Source organism: Miscanthus floridulus, chromosome 12, assembly GCF_019320115.1.
Source record: "Miscanthus floridulus cultivar M001 chromosome 12, ASM1932011v1, whole genome shotgun sequence".
In the NCBI taxonomy this organism is placed as follows: Eukaryota; Viridiplantae; Streptophyta; class Magnoliopsida; order Poales; family Poaceae; genus Miscanthus; species Miscanthus floridulus.
Genome location: NC_089591.1, coordinates 54,706,094 through 54,725,725, shown reverse-complemented (window position 1 = coordinate 54,725,725; position 19,632 = coordinate 54,706,094). Strand labels below are relative to the sequence as shown.

The 19,632-nt window shown below is 44.3% G+C and overlaps 2 protein-coding genes across 3 annotated transcripts; both read left to right on the top strand.

The window, feature by feature from the left end:
• Nucleotides 1–973: 973 nt before the first annotated feature.
• LOC136495263 (protein NRT1/ PTR FAMILY 4.6-like) lies at nt 974–10,448 on the top strand. Its single transcript, XM_066491235.1, has 5 exons — nt 974–1,064; nt 6,331–6,545; nt 6,897–7,337; nt 9,351–9,445; nt 9,662–10,448. The coding sequence occupies exons 1-5, from the start codon at nt 974–976 to the stop codon at nt 10,446–10,448; spliced, it is 1,629 nt and encodes a 542-aa protein (XP_066347332.1).
• A 2,363-nt stretch (nt 10,449–12,811) lies between these two features.
• LOC136498032 (protein NRT1/ PTR FAMILY 4.3-like) lies at nt 12,812–17,780 on the top strand. 2 transcript variants are annotated; one of them, XM_066493967.1, is made up of 7 exons: nt 12,812–13,078; nt 13,288–13,342; nt 13,951–14,089; nt 14,226–14,443; nt 15,760–16,200; nt 16,273–16,391; nt 16,508–17,780. In XM_066493967.1, the coding sequence occupies exons 3-7, from the start codon at nt 14,002–14,004 to the stop codon at nt 17,316–17,318; spliced, it is 1,677 nt and encodes a 558-aa protein (XP_066350064.1). In that variant the 5' UTR covers nt 12,812–13,078; nt 13,288–13,342; nt 13,951–14,001; the 3' UTR covers nt 17,319–17,780. The 2 variants fall into 2 exon arrangements, with proteins under 2 accessions (XP_066350064.1, XP_066350065.1); XM_066493968.1 differs by lacking the exon at nt 14,226–14,443.
• The last annotated feature ends 1,852 nt before the right edge of the window (nt 17,781–19,632 follow it).

Sequence of the window (19,632 nt, the reverse complement as noted above, 5' to 3'; positions counted from 1 at the left end):
AACGTGCAGCACATCACCTCAATACTTTATTAATTAATCGTACGTCCCTTAGTTCTATCGATCCTGCTTAATTAAATACTAAATTCGTTCTAAATTATAGTTTGATTGACCCCAAATTTGACCACTCGTCTTATTCAAAATTTGTGTAAAATATCACTTCTTTTGTTGTGGCTTGCTTTATTAACAAAAATTCTTCAAGAATGACTTAAATTTGACTATGTTTGCACAAATCATTTGAATAAGACGAGTGGCTAAACTTGAAGTAAAAAAAGTCAAACGAATTATAATTTGGAACCACGGGGTACCAAATCTTAGCTCTTATTAAAAAGAGCTAGGAGCCGAGATACTAACCCAACCGCGCACAACCAGTCACATGGAGATTGTACAAGTTTATTACTTGAAAAGTTAGTGGTAACGAGATCGGTGAGCCAGCCACAACCACGGTTGGACTTGGCAGCTTGTTCGTTTGGCTGTGGCTTGTCGTAAACGATCGTAAATTTTCAGCTGAAACAATATTTTTCTCTCACATAAACCAACCAGCAGTACTTCTTCACGAACCAACAACGATATAAACCAGCCAACCGAAAGGATATGACATCTCCAAATCAAAGCACGTACACGAGGCAAGGTGGCAAGCCATCTTGAGGTTCGATGCGCGGCGTCCAGGACTCGAGCACATGGTGACCAGTTGACCACGTATACGTGATCAGGAGCCAGCTCAAGCGCCTCCCTTAATTCGTGCACAATATTTTTTTAGAAAGAAACTAGAGCAATTTCGAGAGAAGCCTTATTTAATTAATATATAGGCCTCAATAACACCGCTCATGTGTGTGTGTATATAGAGAGAGACACACACACACACTTCTGAGGCGGCCCTATGGGGTCTGGAGTTTTTGGAGGAGCTTCTGGTCTCTGTGCACCCTCGGCGTGATAGAGCATTGCCTCCACAGAACAGAACTGATCTAGCTGCTGCATGGAAGGTGAAGAAGTATATGTGGACTGGAGAGGGAATGCGGTGGACGAGAGGAGGCACGGAGGCATCAGGGCAACGCTCTTCCTCTACGGTAAGCTGTGGCAACCTTTCTTGAACTGATGCTTCATCAGGACTCCAGTGGTTGGTCCGTTTCTTGAACTGCTTCATTCCTGTTCCATGCAAAAGTACTGCATGATCAAGTTGTCGCAGGCTAATTTATTCTAGTGTAAGCGATCAAGAAATCATGTGATCAAGTATAAAAAAAAAGTCCATTCCATCCACCCCCAACCCCCAATCTCAATCTCACGACCAGTGAAATCCAACAATTTCAAATTAACCAAATATATACAAAAAATGCTAATATTTATGATGCACTAAATTAACCATGGAATATATTTGTACCACGGATCTATTTTAAGATACAAATGTCGACACTATTTTCTACTCCCTGCATTCTAAATTATAAGACATTTTGTCTTTTCTAGATTCATAGCTTTTGATATACACTATGTCTAGATGCATAGCAAAAGTAATACATCTAGAAAAGCCTCTGCTACCGACCGTGAGTTTCATGTCTAGGGAGGGATGGTAAGGTAAAGATTTAGTGCTAGCTCTTCCAAATATGACCCTAAGCCATTTGTCCTTACAAAGAAGGGTAGATTCCTCACTAGTGACTACAACTGAGGAGGTGACCTCAAAGAATGCTTTCGTGTCTTTGTCATCTTGTTGGTGGCCAAATTAAAGTCAACCCATGTTCTTGTATTATCTTTTCGATGCAGCTAGAACCATCTCAACTTGAGTACTTACCCCATTAGCTTTAAAAGTCGTGGAGCCAAGCCCACCTAAGGCCGTGGGCAAGATCACCATACTCCATGACTACAAGCAACAGACGCCACTTATGACCAATGCCCCTCCAAAGGAAGGCACGTCTCAGCTTGTCAAATGTGCGAATTACTCAAGGGGAAGCTTAATCACCATTGTCGTGTATACCGGTATGACGGAGACCATTGTTTTTGTTAGGACCAAGCGACCTTCACAAGTATGTAACTTGGTTTTTTCAAGCTGGCAATGGTGATTAAGCTTGTTGAGTTGATGAGGGGCTGGAAAGCAGAGTGCGGAAGCTTTCCTGTTGATAAGGGAACCCTGAAGTTCCTGCAAGGAAACTTTACCAAATTGCATGGAATAATGATCTCTTGCACTAGGGTGATGTGTCGATCACAACAAATCGGTGGTAAGCTATATTTGTTAAGGTTGCACAAGATACCGGAGGCACCCTAAAAAATCTATGGTGCCCTTCATAGCATTCGGGGGTCATCGACCATAGGGTAGAGAAATACAACCAAATCATCCGCTTACAAGGATGGCAATGTTTTATGGCTTTAGGTCCCAAGGGTTGGAGTAGCAAATAGTCATCAAATTTACTGATCATGGCATTCAAACATTCCATGACCAGCGGAAAGAGAATGGAGGATAGAGGGCCACCTTGTTTCAAACCTCTCCCTTAGCAAATCCTACACCCTTGGGTTCCATGAATGGAGATTTTGGTGTTAGCTGCCAAGAGGAGAATGGAGATCCAATTTGTCCATCTCAATGAAAACCTGAAGGATCGAAAACGGCGACCAGAGGAGGGGGTTGAATGGGAGCCTCAAATTTCTTTCAAAACTTTAAGCCGCCATCCCAAAATCACGACCCAAGAGCAAAGGCACTAGAACGGTATGATCACAGGTCAACGGGTGGCTGGGTACCTTTGGCGATGACTAAGAGGTACAGTGGATCAACCGAGAACAGACGAAAACAAGTGCTCGAAAGAACGAGAGAAAACAACACAATCCGCACAGGCCCGGACTGTCTGCCATAGGGAGCTCGGACTGTCCGCGAGTCAGGTCCCGAACTGTCCGGGGTTGAGGGCCGGACTGTCCGGTGTTCAACTCCCAAGAACTGAATGATGAGAAACAGTTCTGATCTAGACATAAAGAAGAATGGCAGATTGTCCGCGGTTGAATCCCGGACTATCCGCAAGTCAAACACCAGAAAACGAACTTGCTGAAACAGTTCTGGACACGCTTCAGCAGCAGCCCCGAACTATCCGCGGGTAGGCCTGAACTGTCCGATGTTCAGAACAGTAACGACGGACTATCCGGGGGTCAGGGGCAGACTGTCTGCGAGTCGCGAAATTAACACGAACAGAGTCGCCCAAAAAACAGACACAACCGTTCAGTTGGTGAAGGAGGATGAGATCCGACATCGATGGCAAGAGTATTTTAACAAATTATTCAATGGTGAGAATACGGACACAACCGTTCAATTGGATGACTCTTTTGATGACACCAATAGGCACTTTGTGCGGAGAATCCAAGAATCTGAGGTCAGAGAGGCGTTGAAAAGGATGAAAGGAGGTAAGGCGATGGGACCGGATGGTATCCCAATCTAGGTGTGGAGATGTCTCGGGGACATAGCTATAGTATGGCTAACCAAGCTGTTCAACCATATTTTTCGATTGAACAAGATGCCTGATGAGTGGAGGAGAAGTATATTAGTACCGATCTACAAGAATAAAGGGGATATTCAAAGTTGTACTAATTACCGGGGAATTAAGTTGATGAGTCATACTATGAAGCTATGGGAGAGAGTTATCGAGCATCGCTTGAGAGCAATAACACGGGTCTCTATGAACCAATTTGGTTTCATGCCCGGAAGGTCAACCATGGAAGCCATTTTCTTAATAAGACAAGTTATAGAGCGGTATAGGAAGAAGAAGAAGGACCTACACATGGTTTTTATTGACTTGGATAAGGCTTATGATAAAATACCAAGGAATGTTATGTGGTGGGCTTTGGATAAACATAAAGTCCCAACGAAGTACGTCGGGCTCATTAAGGACATGTACAAAAATGTCGTGACTAGAGTTCGAACAAATGATGGAGACACGAATGACTTCCCGATTAGGATAGGACTACATCAAGGGTCAGCTTTGAGCCCTTATTTGTTTGCCTTAGTGATGGATAAGGTCACAAGGGACATACAAGGGGACATCCCTTAGTGTATGCTTTTCATGGACGATGTAGTGCTAGTTGATGAAAGCCGAACAGAAGTGAATCAGAAACTGAAGTTATGACGGGAGACTTTGGAGTCCAAAGGTTTTAGATTCAGTAGAACTAAAACTGAGTATATGAGATGTGACTTTGACAATACTATTTGGGAGAAGGAAGATATTAGTTTGGAAGGTCAAGTAGTGCCTAGGAAGGATACCTTTCGATATTTAGGATCAATGCTATAGAGAGACGGGAATATTGATGAAGATGTTAGCCATAGAATCAAAGCAGGGTGGATGAAGTGGTGGCAAGCATCTGGTGTCCTATGTGACAAAAGGGTACACAGAAGCTAAAAGGCAAGTTTTATAGGATGGCGATTAGACCTGCTATGTGTGTATGGTGTAGAATGTTGGCCTACGAAAAGATGACATATTCAACAGATAAGTGTCGCGGAAATATGTATGTTGCGTTAGATTTGCGGTCATACAAGAAGGGATCGAGTTCGAAACGATGATATACGTGATAGATTAGGGGTAGCACCAATTGAAGAAAAGCTTGTCCAACACCGGTTAAGATGGTTTAGACATGTCCAACGGAGACCTCCAGAGGCACCGGTGCGTAGTGGAATCATAAGCCAGGATAGTAATGTGAAGAGAGGTAAAGGAAGACCAAAGTTGACTTGGGTAGAGGCAATAAAAGGAGACTTGAAAGGATGGAATATACCCAAAGACTTAGCCTTAGATAGGAGTACTTGGAAGATAGCTATTCACATGCCTGAACCTTGATTGCTTCTGCTGGGTTTCAACTGTAGCCTACCCCGACTTATTTGGGACTTAAAGGCTTTGTTGTTGTTGTTGTTGTTGTAGAGTCACCCGAAAAATGCTCGGAACAAGGAAAATCCTGATTTGCAACCAAATCAAAACCAATTGCCACCAAATTTTAACCACATGGTCATAAGGCAATAGGTGAGCTACCTCTAGGAGATCATCGTCCAATTTGAAGCCAATCAACGGGAAATTGGATGAACACGAAAAACACCTGTTTTCCAACCCTAGAGCTTGATTCGCCCCGATCTATGAACTCGGTGGAAAGGCTCAACTCACGTCCTAGTTCATCTCAGTGCAAAAGTAACGAATCAAAACGGTCTCAAAACAACGAATCGAACCACACAAGAGATGGGGGAAAGGAAGAACGCGAAGAACACAAACGTGATTCACAATAACAATTCACAAATCAAACCCCGGATGACACAATGAGGTTAGGGCCTCCATTCCCGCTGCAATCTTTGGTTTTTACACAAATTATCCAATTTGTGGGCCTCTATCACAAGAAAAACTTAAGGAGAGGGGAAAACCTAGAGAAGGATGAAGCAAAATGAAAGAGGTGAGGGAGATGGGAGCTCCCTCATCCTATTTAACAGGGCTATTATACAATCTTAGTTTTGCCCTTAGATATTTTTGAGTCGAACCACTTAACCTGAGGGCACTATGGTCCAACCCGAGGTAATTTTCATCCGACGACAACCGGGCCCTTCATGAGATAGCTTCATCTCGACGCGAATTTCTCGATGCCGCCACGTGTCATCCGTTCCTCCTCGGAACCTCCGCTCGGGTTTTGAGGCCCAAACCCGTGAAACTAGCCACCGATGGTTTTAAGGCCCAAACCACCAAACCGCCCGTGAGTAGCGTACTCCATACGCGTCCCCCGCCACTCGACATGTGTCACCGCCGTCCTCGACCGGCCGTCTGCCAAGTCCTCCTGAGCCCCGCTCAACTCGCACGTCCGCCGTCTTGACTCGGTCAACATGGTCACTCCCATGTACACTTGCGCTTGTCGATGTCCCAGATGTCAGCCACCGTGGCTGGTCACCCGACCTCCTGGTCCCTCAGTCCAAGCCTCACGTTCGTCCTTCACCACTCCTGGTCCATCGGCATGGCACTCCCTACTTGACCTTCACCTCGCCGTCGACCACCGCCTCCGAGCTCCACACCTGCACACCATAAACCAAGAGACATGTCGCACAACCCAACTCACTCCATGGTTAGCTCACAAACTCAACCTAGGTCGTGGATCACGTTGACAATCACTCATCACAAAACGAACTATAAGGGCACATATCAACCTTGTGTTCGCAAAACCCCAGGCAATGAAGGATTTCCATTCGCTCTAGATTGGTCATTTGTCTACCTTGTTCTTTTTTCTCTCAAAAATTGGTTGTTTAGCCTAGGCCGACAATACATTTGTGCAGATGTTGGTTGGACTTACATGCACTTTTGAGCCAGGTACAAACAAATAATTTCAGCTGACTCTTATGTCTGTTTGCAGTTTTGTTCATGCTAAGAAGCTGCTCTAATAGCTCAAACTTTAGTATGGTGGGCTATTTGCATGGCATGTTGCATCTGGATATTGTGACCTCATCAATAGTGATAAGCTACCTAGGTGGCACCGTGATGATATCTGCTGCTCTGATGAATTTCATCTCTGATGCGTGTATCAAACGAACCACTACTATATTTGTATTTGGCCCTTGTGTGGTCCTGGTAGTTTACTTCTCATGCTAACTCCCTGTTAAAAATCTATGTTTAGTCAAATGTTGAAGCTAATTTTTTTGAATAATCACTATTATTGTTGCTATCAAACAAAACTATTTCTGTTTTGGCTACAATGTTGAAATATAGCGATTAAAGCAAAGCACACCATGTTGATTATTCAGGTTTTTCTTTTAGGCTATACCATAATTATTATACAAGATAGACATAATAAAGTAGTTTATTCCATAAAAAACTTTATTATACACAAATATCAAGTGCTCAATGTATTTTTCTTTTGAAGCTGCAAAATCAAAAGAACAAATGTCAGGTTATAGATAAATCTTCTATTGGACGATGCAGGGTTATATGTTGCTAGCACTACAAGCCCATTTTCTTTCACTTCATCCTGAAATTTGTGCCATAGACAAAGAGCCAAACAACTGTGAGGCAGCTCAAGGTTGGAATTTGACATTGCTCTACTTGAGCTTGTTAATGTTTGCTATTGGGGAAGGCTACATGCGTGCTTGCATACCATCCCTTGGTGGAGATCAATTCAGCAATAGTGACCCAAAGAAATCACAGCTCCAGAGTGTGTTCTTGACCAGGCTTAAGTTTGCAAACTCTCTTGGAGCGATAATTGGATTGGCCTTCTTAGTGTGGATTAAGAATAACTTGGGTTGGAACATTGGATTTATGATGTGTACTCTTATTGTTCTTGTAGGGCTGCTTGTGGCAGCCAGTGGATATCCTTTCTATTGCACGCAAAAGCCTATTGGAAGTCCTCTAACTAGAACATTGCAGGTAAAACTTCGTACATTAAACATATCATATAGAATGTACTTCTGCAATTGCAATTTAGTATGTGTTAGTTTTTTTATCGCTAATGCTTGGCCACGGGCGTTCGACCTCATCGGACGTTGTATTTCTGGGCCTGCGCGGCGGATAGGTCCAACAGGCATGTTTCTTCCCCACTCGCACTCGCATCTCGCTGTTGGGCATCACCGCGCATCCCTGCCGCACTCCCCCCCCCCCCCCCCGCGCGCCCCTTCCCCCACCGCACGCCCGTCCCCCGCGCATGCCGCTCCCTTCCCCCTACTGCGCTGCACCCCATCGCTGGCCGCATCGTGCCACCATCCCGCGGCTCGCCCCTATCCATCGGCGTGCCCCCATCCACCTCGTTCATCGCGGCCATGGTGAGCACCACGCCACCACCACCCCGGCGCCACTAGGAGGATGTCGGTGCCGGTCTGGACTTCCTCTCCCGCGGCCGGCCAAAGATATCGTGGCAGAAAGGGGAGGCATGCGCACGCTGGGCCAGCTGTTTGCTCTCGACATTCCCCCTGGTCCCGAGCTTGCTGGCTATAGCAGTCCCCCACTAGGTAGGCCATGGCTGCAGTTGATGCCGTGTTTCATGTGTTTTAGACTTATGTTTCAAGGGTTTCATCTGAATATTGCAAAGTCGATCTGTGACGTTGCATATGTTGCAATGACAATATGCGCATGTTGCAAGCCTATGTTCCAATTGTTTCATGTGTTTTAGACGTCTGTTTCAAATGCTTTATCTGAATGTTTCAAAAGTAGTTCTTGGTGTTGCACATGTTGCAATAGCTACACATGCATGCTTTAAGTGTTTCATCTGTTTTGGACTTATCTTGCGAGTGTTTTATCTAGATGTTTAAAAAGTAGATCGGTTTGTTACAGGCGGCTGTTCGCTTACTGCTGCTGCTGAGGCACCACCGTGGTTCGCGTGCCGGCACCTGAGGCCTGCAAACGCCTTCACGGCGCGCATCCATAGGCGGGGCAGGTGGTTGTGGGCGTGGATCGCGGACGCAGGATGGGCGCAGGCCACAGTTCGTGATGCTGGCGATGGTTGGGAATGGGACGGAGCGTGTGTGATGCGATGTAGACACGAGGCACATGAGCTGCATCCGAACGCTAGCCTAGGGCCGGACGTCCGGATGCTATTTTTTATTAAACACGCAAGAGGGTTGTGTACCATTTCATTAATATATAGAAAAAACCAGTCTCAATATATACATATTCCACAGCTTGGGTTAGTTTTTTCTTTTTTTTCGTGAGCGTGTCATTCCGACACGTGTTTCATTAAGCCGAAGTAGAATGTCAAAGGTTACAATGTTTCTGAGTAATCCTAGGATTACTTAGGAAAGGTAGAACCCTGAGGAGGGCCTGTACTTACGAACTAGTTTAATTTACATGAAACACGTTTTGCGACTGATTAGCTAGCGCTGAAGGCAGTAGGCTCGTAGATGCCTGAAACCTGCCAAAACCCAGAGATTTGCCTCTTCGACCATTGCTCCAAGAACCTCACCCGTGGTGCAGCTGATGTTGTTGAATGTGCTTGTGTTTCTTTCCTTCCAAAGGTGCCAGCCGACTAGGAAGACCAGGGTTAGTTTTTTTCTACATTCACACCCTTTTAATTAGATAAAAATAGCGCTCATATTCCAGAAGAGAGCCCAGCGACTTCGCTCCTGCCATTATCCAGGGGTGAAATATTTGTGTTAGTTGTAATAACTAATATAAAGATTTCAATATGTAAATACTTGTTAACGCTTATTAATACTGAAAGGTCATTCCGTCGTTGCATCCCATCCCATATTCCTATTCCTAAACTCTAACTAGCAGATGATTACTCATAAGAAATAAAGGAATTCAATAGCCCTTTTCTAGGTATGGATATAAAATTAACTTAAATTTGTTATCAAGATCACCTAGTTTGTATCTATAATTTTAAGATAAAACATGAAAAGCTGGACTTACAGAGGTTCTCAAGTTCTGTCACTGGTACTGCTACAGGTTCTTATCATTTCATCAAATAAGAAGTCAACTGCCAATGTAGATGTTATTGAGCTACAAGAAAGCAACACACAAGATCATATTTTCAAATCTGGGTAAGTTCCATTGTTCAGGTTTTCATGAAACTTATGCTTCTTTAACAAAAAAAAGAACTATTTTTATGCGGATAAAAGGAACTATTTTTATAGCTGGACGTAGCAATATCTTGCCGGTTGTCAGTCAATTGTAATATCCCCTCCCCCCAACATTTGTTGAACAAAGGCCTGGATACATGATGGAGGTAACACTAACAACCCACTTTCGTTTTGCAGAACCAGTCAAGCTGATGAAACTAGAGTCCTCGTTCAGATGCTTCCAATCTTCATCAGTTGCTTTCTCATCTACTTGCCATTCACACTACTAATGACATTATCCATACAAGTTGGTCGTGCAATGGACAAAGGCGCAGGCGTGATCCAGATACCCTCTGCCTCTCTCATTGCAATCCCAACAGCATTCCACATGCTGATGCAACCATGCTACAGCAGAATCTTGACACTGCTGCTGAGAACAACCACAGGACATGAGCATGGGGTCACCCCACTGCAGCGTATCGGTGCTGGATCAGCTTGTGGGATCGCTGCGGCATGCGTCGCCACATTAGTAGAAGCAAGAAGATTGAACGTTGCAGAGCAACACGGGTTAACATCGATAGGAGCTGGTGTGCCAATGTCTGTCTTTTGGCTGGTAATCCAGTTCTTCCTGCTAAGCATCATGGACATAGCATCCTTTGGCGGACTAATTGAGTTCATCGAGAGTGAGGCGCCTTCGACAATGAAGCTGATTGCACCAGCAGTACAGTCATGTATAGCTGGATTTTCTGCCTGGTCATGCAGCGCCTTCATTCAGCTTGTAAACAGAATGACAAGGAGTGGGGATGGTGGTGGAGGATGGCTGGACGGAACAAATTTCAACAAAACACGCCTTGATCACTTCTTTTTGTTGCTGGGAGCCTTCGAGGTCTTGGCCTTGATCAATTACACTTTCTGGGCCAGGAGATATGCTAGGAAGCTACGAATCAGTACTGTCGAAACACATGAGGACGACACAAGAAATTAAACACAACATAAGTATGTCGTAAAGGCCACCCGGGTTTGATGTTTTCTCTTCAAAAAGCCAATTTTCATGACTTTTTATACTTAAACCATAGATATTACATGGAGTGTAGTGTAACAAAGAAATTACACTATCTCCGTGACTCCGTCGGTCAAATAGAGGGTTCGCCAGTAAGGCCGGACTTACCAACGGCCTAACCAATGTGCTATACGGTGGAATTCTCTGCAGATGCAAGATCTGTTATCTCATCTCGCTCAATAAAAAGAACTATTATCTCGTAGCAGTAGGGATGAAAACGGATCAGATACGGACGGATATCACTGATATTATATTTGTTTTCATATTTCTGTCCGGATTCAAATTCGAATATGGATAGTGTCAATTATGTCGGATAGGATACGATTGGATATCGACATCATAAATATGCGATTTGAGTATTCGGATACGGATACGGTATCGGGTGTTGGATATCCGGACTCGGATACGGACAGATCTCAACCCCTCTAAACGGATTCGATTTCAAATACGGTCGAAAAATATCCTTACCGTTTTCATCCCTACGTAGCAGTAGCGCACAATCCCATCGAGTAATCACTTCTCTCAACCCTTCTTCGGCCACCATTTCCAGAGAATAAAAAGAAATCAAACGAAGACCAAATTTGTTTGTGCTGGCCATCTTGCAAAGGGGTGCCAAAATCTAGCCACCCTTTAGTTCTTTTATTTTCTCAAGATAACATGTTTGCTTTTTTGCTTTGATTTTCGTATATAAATACTGTTTTTGTTAAAAAAAAAACTGGATGTTCCAAGGAGGGAAGGATGTTAGCATGGACTTAGAGTGGGCCAGTTAGGGGTCTATATGTAAAAATAGAGGCCATGATAATAGCCTGCAAAGGTATAAATATTAAATTTGTAGTTATTATAAATCGATCCAAACGGATGGTTTCGTAAACAAAACATGAGATTGTAGTTAACAATTGTGTTTTCAAAATAGCACTATCTTGAGTAAAAAGAATATTATTTGTAAAAAGAACTAAATCCAAACGGATGGTTTTATAAACAAAACATGAGATTGTAGTTAACAATTGTGTTTTCAAAATAGCACTATCTTGAGTAAAAAGAATATTATTTGTAAACAAAACATGGGATTGTAGTTAACAATTGTGTTTTCACAATCTAAGAAGTGTCAGACCGTCTACCGGGCCGTGGCGCTGGTCCGCATCCACCTCGCGCTGCTTCTAGGGGTATTTATATATTTACCATTATTACAGATGACACTGACACATGAGTCGCCGTGCTAGCCAATCGCCCGTATGACATCCGCTTCGCCGCTTCGAGTTTCTCTGTCGGGTCGGGCACGGCGGTGACAGGTGACCGGCCAGCGGCCATCGGGCCATTCCTTCCTCTTCGTCCCCTGCGACCCCTTGATATCTCTTCCTGCCTGCGCACTGTTCAAAATGTGTCTGCATTTCTTAGATTGTGACCAAATTCATTTGATCTATTCCTTCAGTGTGTTTGCAATGACTGCAGCTGCAGAGGACAATAACATGAGAACCGAGAGCATGATGAAACGACTACTTGAACTGATGCATGCGGAGATGGTGAACTAGGGAGTAGGGACTGTACCAACTACTGAACCGGCGCGAAGCTCGGTTACATTGCCTATGTGTAACGTGCTGGAAATTGATTTAATTTTCCATATATTCTTCTGGCAGAGGACTTATTCGGCAGCTAGCCAACAACTGATCTTGCGTCCAAGACTAATCTACCCAGGTATATTGTTAATGGCAATTGAACTAAAACTTTATTATCCGATTGCTTCTGCTGTGCCGTTTTATCACAACTTGCATTTGTTTTTGTCCGCAATTAATTATTTACTAGGCTTCGCCTTTGAAAACAATGGGCGCGTTCGCTGGTCTGGTTTTACCAGACCAGCCGGCTGCTCCCCCTCTCAGTTCACTGTTCATCAACCAGCCGCTACAGTGTTTCTCTCTCACAAAACCAGCTAGTTTCAGCCAAGTTTCAGACCAGGGAACAGGGCGAATATGTTCTGGGGCACCGATTGTTCCTCTTGTTGTACTATTGTATACATTTATTTATATCTTGCTTTCAGGCATCATGCCCTGTGCATAAGTATTAGTCGCTCAAAATAATCAGTAACCTAACAATTGATTTACACATTCAATATTTTGGCATGTGGCAAGCAATGTTCGCTAAAAATTGGTACATGCAGATCTCCCTCATTGTAAAATATTCCTGAGTTTTGTCCCCTGATGTTGACGGATGCTTGTTATTGTGTCCAAATTTCAGTCAGCAGGAAGCAGGTAAGAAATAATCTTTAGCGTTGGTAGTTGGTACACTGGCGTGTTCTATACCAATTGCATAAAATAGGCCAGAATCTTTGATTGATACTGTTTTTGGCTGTTGCTACCACCTCTTTAAGTTTCAAGGTTCATCTGCTTGTCTATAGATTCATACCCCTCTTGTTTGTGAAAGAGGCTATGCACTGGAAGTAATCAAGAGGAAAACTTTCAGCAGTGTCATGTCAATTAGAGGCTCTGTAGAATGGAGAGCAAAACCCATCTACAGAGATTTGTGTGTTGGAGTCAGAGCAACATGGTCTATACTATAAATCTGTATGTTGTGTTCCTTGTTTGATCTATCTTTCCTGATTAGTTATGGTAATAAGGACACCATCACCTTACCAGTTACCAGAAACCTATATAATCTATATTTGAACTAACTCCTTGCCATGTCCATGAACTGAGGCGACCGTAACAAGAAGCTCACTGACGCTGTTTCATTGTTGGAAAAAGATTTGATGTAGTTTATTTTCTGTTGGCAGAGGACTTCAGTAGCCAGCAAACAAACACTCTTGATTTCAGGACTTCCGTGCTCAGGTATGCTGCTGGTTGCATTTTGATTTTTTTCCCTTGTTACTGCTACTATCTTTGTAACATATCTGGTAATTGTGCTTGTACACAACTAATTATTTGTTACCTATCCACCTTCTAAAACAATATCAGACATAAGCATATCCTGTCCTGACATAAGCATATCTTTATTTTATTAGATTTCTGATTCTGATGTACCTACTTTCAGACATAAGCATATCCTGTTCTTAAGTTAAGCTGCACCGCTATGCAGAGGAAGTTAGTTTGCAAAAGATTAACTATTGACATTTAAATTACAAATATCACACTTAGGATGATGGCATGCATATAGCAATGGATGCTTTTTTATTTTTTTTTCTTTTATTTCTTACTTAGAGACATCTCCCATTTGTGCATGCCTCAGATTTTTTTATTAGTTTTAGTGCCTAAATTTCAGTCAGCAAGAAGTAGAAGCAATCGAAGTCAACTTTAGTGTAGGTAGTTGGTACTATACAGTCTTGAGTAGCAATGGCATAAAATAGGCTAGAATCTCTGATTGATCACCCACTCCCTTTGAATTTTATAATATCCAGAGTTTGAGACCATATGCTTACTTATACCATCTTGTTTGCAAGGGATCCGATGGGCAAACAATAATCAAGAGGGAGAAGAAAATTTTCGGTACCATGGCGAGTGGAGGGTTTGTGGACTGGAGAGGAAACCTCGTCGACAGACAGGTGCATGGAGGGGTTAAAGCAGCATGGTTTCTGTACTGTAAGTCTCTACATGCTAAGTTCCTTGTATGATTTGCCTTCCTGAATTATGTTTGTAGTCAATTGCACATGGGTCCTGGATGAGATAATTTCTTATATGTTCAAACTTCCTCTGCTCCATTTCTTCTTCTTTACAGTCCTGACATTTGTAATAAACATGGTGAATGTCCCAATTTTGCTGAATTTGGTCACCTACCTCCGAGGAACAATGCATATGGGAGTGTCGGACTCTGCAACTACAGTCACTAATTTTGTTGGTGCTACATCCGGATTTGCTTTGATAGGAGCTTTCCTCTCGGACTCTTACATCACTCGTTCTAGAACTATACTTCTCTTTGGTCCATTGGAGTTTCTGGTAATCTTTTCTTATGTTTTTTCCAACCAGCTACAGCTTACAAAGATAGCTTGCATGTTCTATTGCTGTTACTAATGTGAACCTATCAATAGTAGAGAGTGCAGTGATAGTTTAAATAGTTTTCTCAACTAGTTTAGTATCCTAAGACTATGCTAAAGATTGCCTTCCCGCATTACTTTTATTTCAGAAATTGACATCCAGCGCATTCATTTCTATGCCCAAATCATCAGCTAATCCTCTTGCAGGCACAAACCGCCCTCAGCTTTTATAGAATACCCCAATTGATATGGATAGATTGCTGGGTTTAGGAGATACCTAGCGGTGAGCAACCTATTTTGTGGATTAGTTTTATTTATTCCTTGATTACAAACTGATCTGCCAGACTCTATATGTAGATATGGCTCTAACCTCCTAGCAGACCTGCTACTTCTCTTATCCAAAGACTAGTAAATAATCTGAAACAAACTCTTAAGGGCTTCGCTGTGGTACTCCCAATTAACTGTGTACCATCCATTTGATCAGATCCAGAGGGCTATGATCATCTATTACCCTAACAAACTCAAAGTAGGCCCTTGTGGACGCCAGCTCCTTGCGATATGCATCCAGTGCAAACATCCACAACACCAATTGCACATTGTCACAGAAAATTAGTTGGCAGCACAATACTCAATTTCACTTGAGTTGCTCTTATTTTGGTACAATTATACATGCTAGGATCTTATTATAGTAAACTGTACAATTGTAGTAACCTGTGTGAAGCTGAAGTTGGTGAAGTACTTTCCCAAAGCTCAAATGGAGGTAGTTACAGATATAAACTGATTTTGTGTTTACCAAATTTCAGGTTATCTGGCTAGGTAGGAATGGCCGTTGCATTTACTTTACTAAAACAGTGAGGCTTTTATTATTTGGGGAACAGCTGAAACTTAAAACTTTTTTTTTGGAAAAAGGTGGAAGGAGCTTTGACTTCCAATTAAGAGGGGGTTGGAACTTACTGGAAACTTAAAACTCACTGGAAGCCTACCTTGTTTTATTGAAGTTCAATTCATTGCAAGTTAAGATTACCTGCTCTGGCATAGTCTTGAGTCTTGACAGTGAAAGTGTGAAGTCCACTTAATTCTCAGATAGAAAACTGTAACTGTTTCCATTAACAACAACAAAAACAAACATTTTTATTCCTAAGCAAGTTTGGATAGGCTAGAGATGGAACCCAACACTATAGCCACAAAAGAAACGGTAGAGAGAAAAAACTAGTAATAGTAATCGTAGTAGTGGCATACTGGCATGTGTGAACTGTGATTAAACATGCACTTGTGCAGGGCTACGGATTGCTTGCATTGCAAGCCTACGTTCCATCACTCCATCCACCAACTTGCAACATTGAAGCCAAATCAAGTAATTGCAAAGAGGCCCATGGTTGGAACGCTACACTGTTTTACACAGCCCTGTATATCAGTGCATTTGGTGAAGGTTGCATCCGTGCTTGCTTGCCATCTCTTGGAGCAGACCAGTTTGACCATGAAGATCCCTCCGAGTCCCACCAACAGTCCAGCTTCTTTAACTGGTTCACCTTTGGGATCTCCTTTGGAGGTTTTGTGGGGCTAATTTTCATTGTGTGGCTTGAGAACTACAAGGGGTGGGACATTGGACTTGGCCTGTCTGCTATCCTAATTCTGCTTGGGTTGCTTGTGTTTGCGGCTGGCCTCCCTTTTTACCGCAACCAAGTACCTGAAGGAAGCCCTCTAACTCGAATCCTGCAGGTTGAAAATCTAACCTCAAATAATCGACAAGTGTGTTCTAAATGTTAATTAGCTGCAACCTTGCCTCTCTAGGTTCTTGTGGTTGCATTGAGAAATAAGAGGTTTGGACTGCCTGAGGAGCTGGAAGAAGCACACGAAAGCAGTGCTGAGCGAGGCTCTACTAAAGCACTCTCCCAAACAAATAGCCTCAAGTAAGATTAGCAGAAGCACTTAACAATTTTCATTTGCACATTACTAGTTGTATAGGGAGCATTGCCTTGTTGCTGGTATTTCCTCTCATAAACTATTATTCCGTGTATCTCGCCAGATTCCTCGATAAAGCTTGCATTAACCATGGCAAAGAAGGAGCCTGGTCACTTTGCAGTGTGACGAAGGTGGAGGAGACGAAGACTGTGCTCCGTATGCTTCCTCTGTTTGTCAGCTCCATGATCGGATATGTATCAAACCCTATCATCTTCACATTCACCGTGCAGCAAGGTGGCATGACAAACACAAGGCTGGGCAAGATCCATGTTTCCCCCGCGACACTCTTCATCATCCCCATCACCTTCCAAATGGTAATGCTTGCCATCTATGACCGGTTCATTGTGCCGTTCTTGCGCAGGCGCACAGGCTATGCCAGTGGCATCACTCATTTGCAGCGCATCGGCATAGGTTTTGCCTCCATGATACTTGCATCAGTCATCGCAGCAGTAGTTGAGAGAAAGAGAAAAGAAGCTGCAGTGCAGATGTCCCTGTTCTGGCTTGCGCCTCAGTTCTTCCTGCTGGGCGTGTCGGACGTGACTTCTTTTCCTGGGCTCCTTGAGTTCTTTAACAGTGAGGCACCACGGGGCATGAAGTCCATTGCCACAGCCTTGTTCTGGTGTGAGATAGGGCTTGCTTCATTGCTGGCCACCTTCCTGGTGCAAGCAGTGAACAGCATCACGAGGCATGGGCAACACGGGGGGTGGCTCGAGGGTTCAAGCTTGGACAGCAGCCATCTTGACCTGTTCTACTGGGTTGTGGCTGTTGTCGGTTTGCTTGGTTTCCTTAACTACTTGTACTGGGCAAAGAAGTACGTCTACCGCCAGGATACACGCATCGTTGATGAGCCATCAGTCGATCAAGATTCACATTGAACTTCCACATTCGAACCGTTCTTAAGAAAGATGAAGCTGGTTCTGGTTCACAGTGCCACTTATTAGTCAAGCTGCAAAGCAGTATCTCAATCATGTATCTGTTTACACCAAAATTTGGAAGAAGGGTCACAGGGACTCAAAAGCTCCCAAGATCATGTCATCAAGGAATCAATTGCATGATCGGAACCAGCTGATTCGAACACGAAACTGGAATCGGCTTTCTTCAAATAGCGCCAGCGGATAATGACAAACATTATGATCGGCGTCAGGACGAGACATGTTGGACTCTACAAAAAAGGGAAAGATTAGGGTCCAAGTTATCTTAAATTAGGAATGTTTTTTCTAAGTTCAAAAATTGTAATGAGTCGTGCTTAGATAGGAGTCATGCACAGGGCCTGGGTATAAATATCAAACCCCGGCTATTGTAAAAAAACAACAATCAATCCAATATACAAGTCATTTACTTTTCGGCTCCGGCCACCGCTTAGGAGTAGGAGTAGAGTAAATCTCGGCGAGTTCTTTAGCAAGTACGGCTGCATCGATCCGGTCGATCTCCACTGCATGTTGTAAGTACCGTCATGGCTTATACCTCTGTTTATACGGCTGCATCGATCTGGTCGACCTCCATTGCGATTTTGGTATAAGTTAGTTGTCGATTCTTGCCTAATTTAAGTACGGCTGCATCGATCCGGTCGACCTCCACTGAATGAACTAGATCAGAGTCAAGTTATCGGCTCTACCTTAGAATGACAGTCTTTAGAATGACACTGCATGAACTACGCTATTTCATCGTCATTGCTGATTTTTCTCTGGAGTTCATATATTTTTACATCATGTACTACTCATTCTACATATTTGTATTGCAGGATCATCGTCCAGGTGATCGGACCACCTGGTGCTCGGACTTCTCCACCGATCAACTGGTCGGACCTCTAGGTTTATGGACTTCGTCGTTGACTAGTTGATCGGACTGTTCGTCGGTCGCTTCTACTCAATGCCCACTTCGCCACCGACCAGTTGACCAGACTGTTCGTCGCTCGTGCTTCATCGCCAGCTATGCCAAGGGCTCCTCGGTGCTCGGACGTCGCCAGATACGTCGTGGACTCCTCGGTGCTCGGGCATCGTCAACTATGTCGATAACTCCTTAGAGCTTGGATTCTTCGTGCTCGGAGATTAAGTGGGCACACTTCACCCCACTTCACCTTACGGACATCGCTAGCTATGACAGGGACTCCTCGGTGTCTAGACATCACCAGCTACGTCGGGAACTCCTCGGTGCCCAGATATCGCCAGCTACGTCGGGGACTCCTCGGTGCTCGGACATCACCAGCTATGTCGGTTACTCCTCAGTGCTCGGATTCTTCGTGCTTGGGGACTAAGTGGGCACACTTCACCTTGCGGACATCGCCAGCTACACTAGGGATTCCTCGGTGCTCGGACATCGCCAGCTACACCGGGGACTCCTCGGTGCTCGGACATCGCCAGCTACGCCAGAGACTCCTCGACGGTGCTCGCACATCGCCAGCCACGCTGGGGACTCCTCGGTGTTCGGACATCGCCAGCTACATCGAGGACTCCTTCGGTGCTCGGACATCGCCAGCTACGCCGAGGACTCCTCGGTGCTCGGACGTCGTTAGCTATGCCGAGGACTCCTCGGTGCTCGGACATTGCCAGCTACGCTAGGAACTCCTTGGTGCTCGGACATTGCCAGCTACGCTGGGGACTCCTCAGTGCTCGGACGTCGCCAATTACGTCGGGGACTCCCTTGATGGTCGGATCTTGCTACGTATCATCGGTGTGCTATCAAGCTGCTACATGCTGTTCGGATCAGGGTGCTGATCTTGGACGGCACGTCTGGGGTCTTGATACGCGCATGTCAGACGACGCCGGTAAGCTTTTAGACTTCTTTTTCTTTGACCCTGCTACAAGATTTATTCTTCATCTTCTAGCAGGCTCGGAGACTAAGTGGGCACACTTCACCTTACGGTGAATGTGCGCTTTTCAATTCAGGGCTCTCCCCGTGGACTGGTTGCCTGCTCGACCAGTCTTCTGCCTTTCTTCTACTTTTTGACCCTGGCACCACGTGACTACGTCACTTACTGTCAGGATTGGGGACTAGCTGTGGGGGTATGGCTCCCGGTATTCACAAGATAAGACATGAGCCGCACCCTCAGAGGTGGCCTAGCCCACAAGATCAAGGCGTGCACGACACTGGTCGACGTGCACCGTAAGATATTGTATAGTACCAAATAGGAGACTTTTCTTGTAACCCTACCCTATCAGAGTATATAAGGAGAGGCAGGGGTCCCCTAAT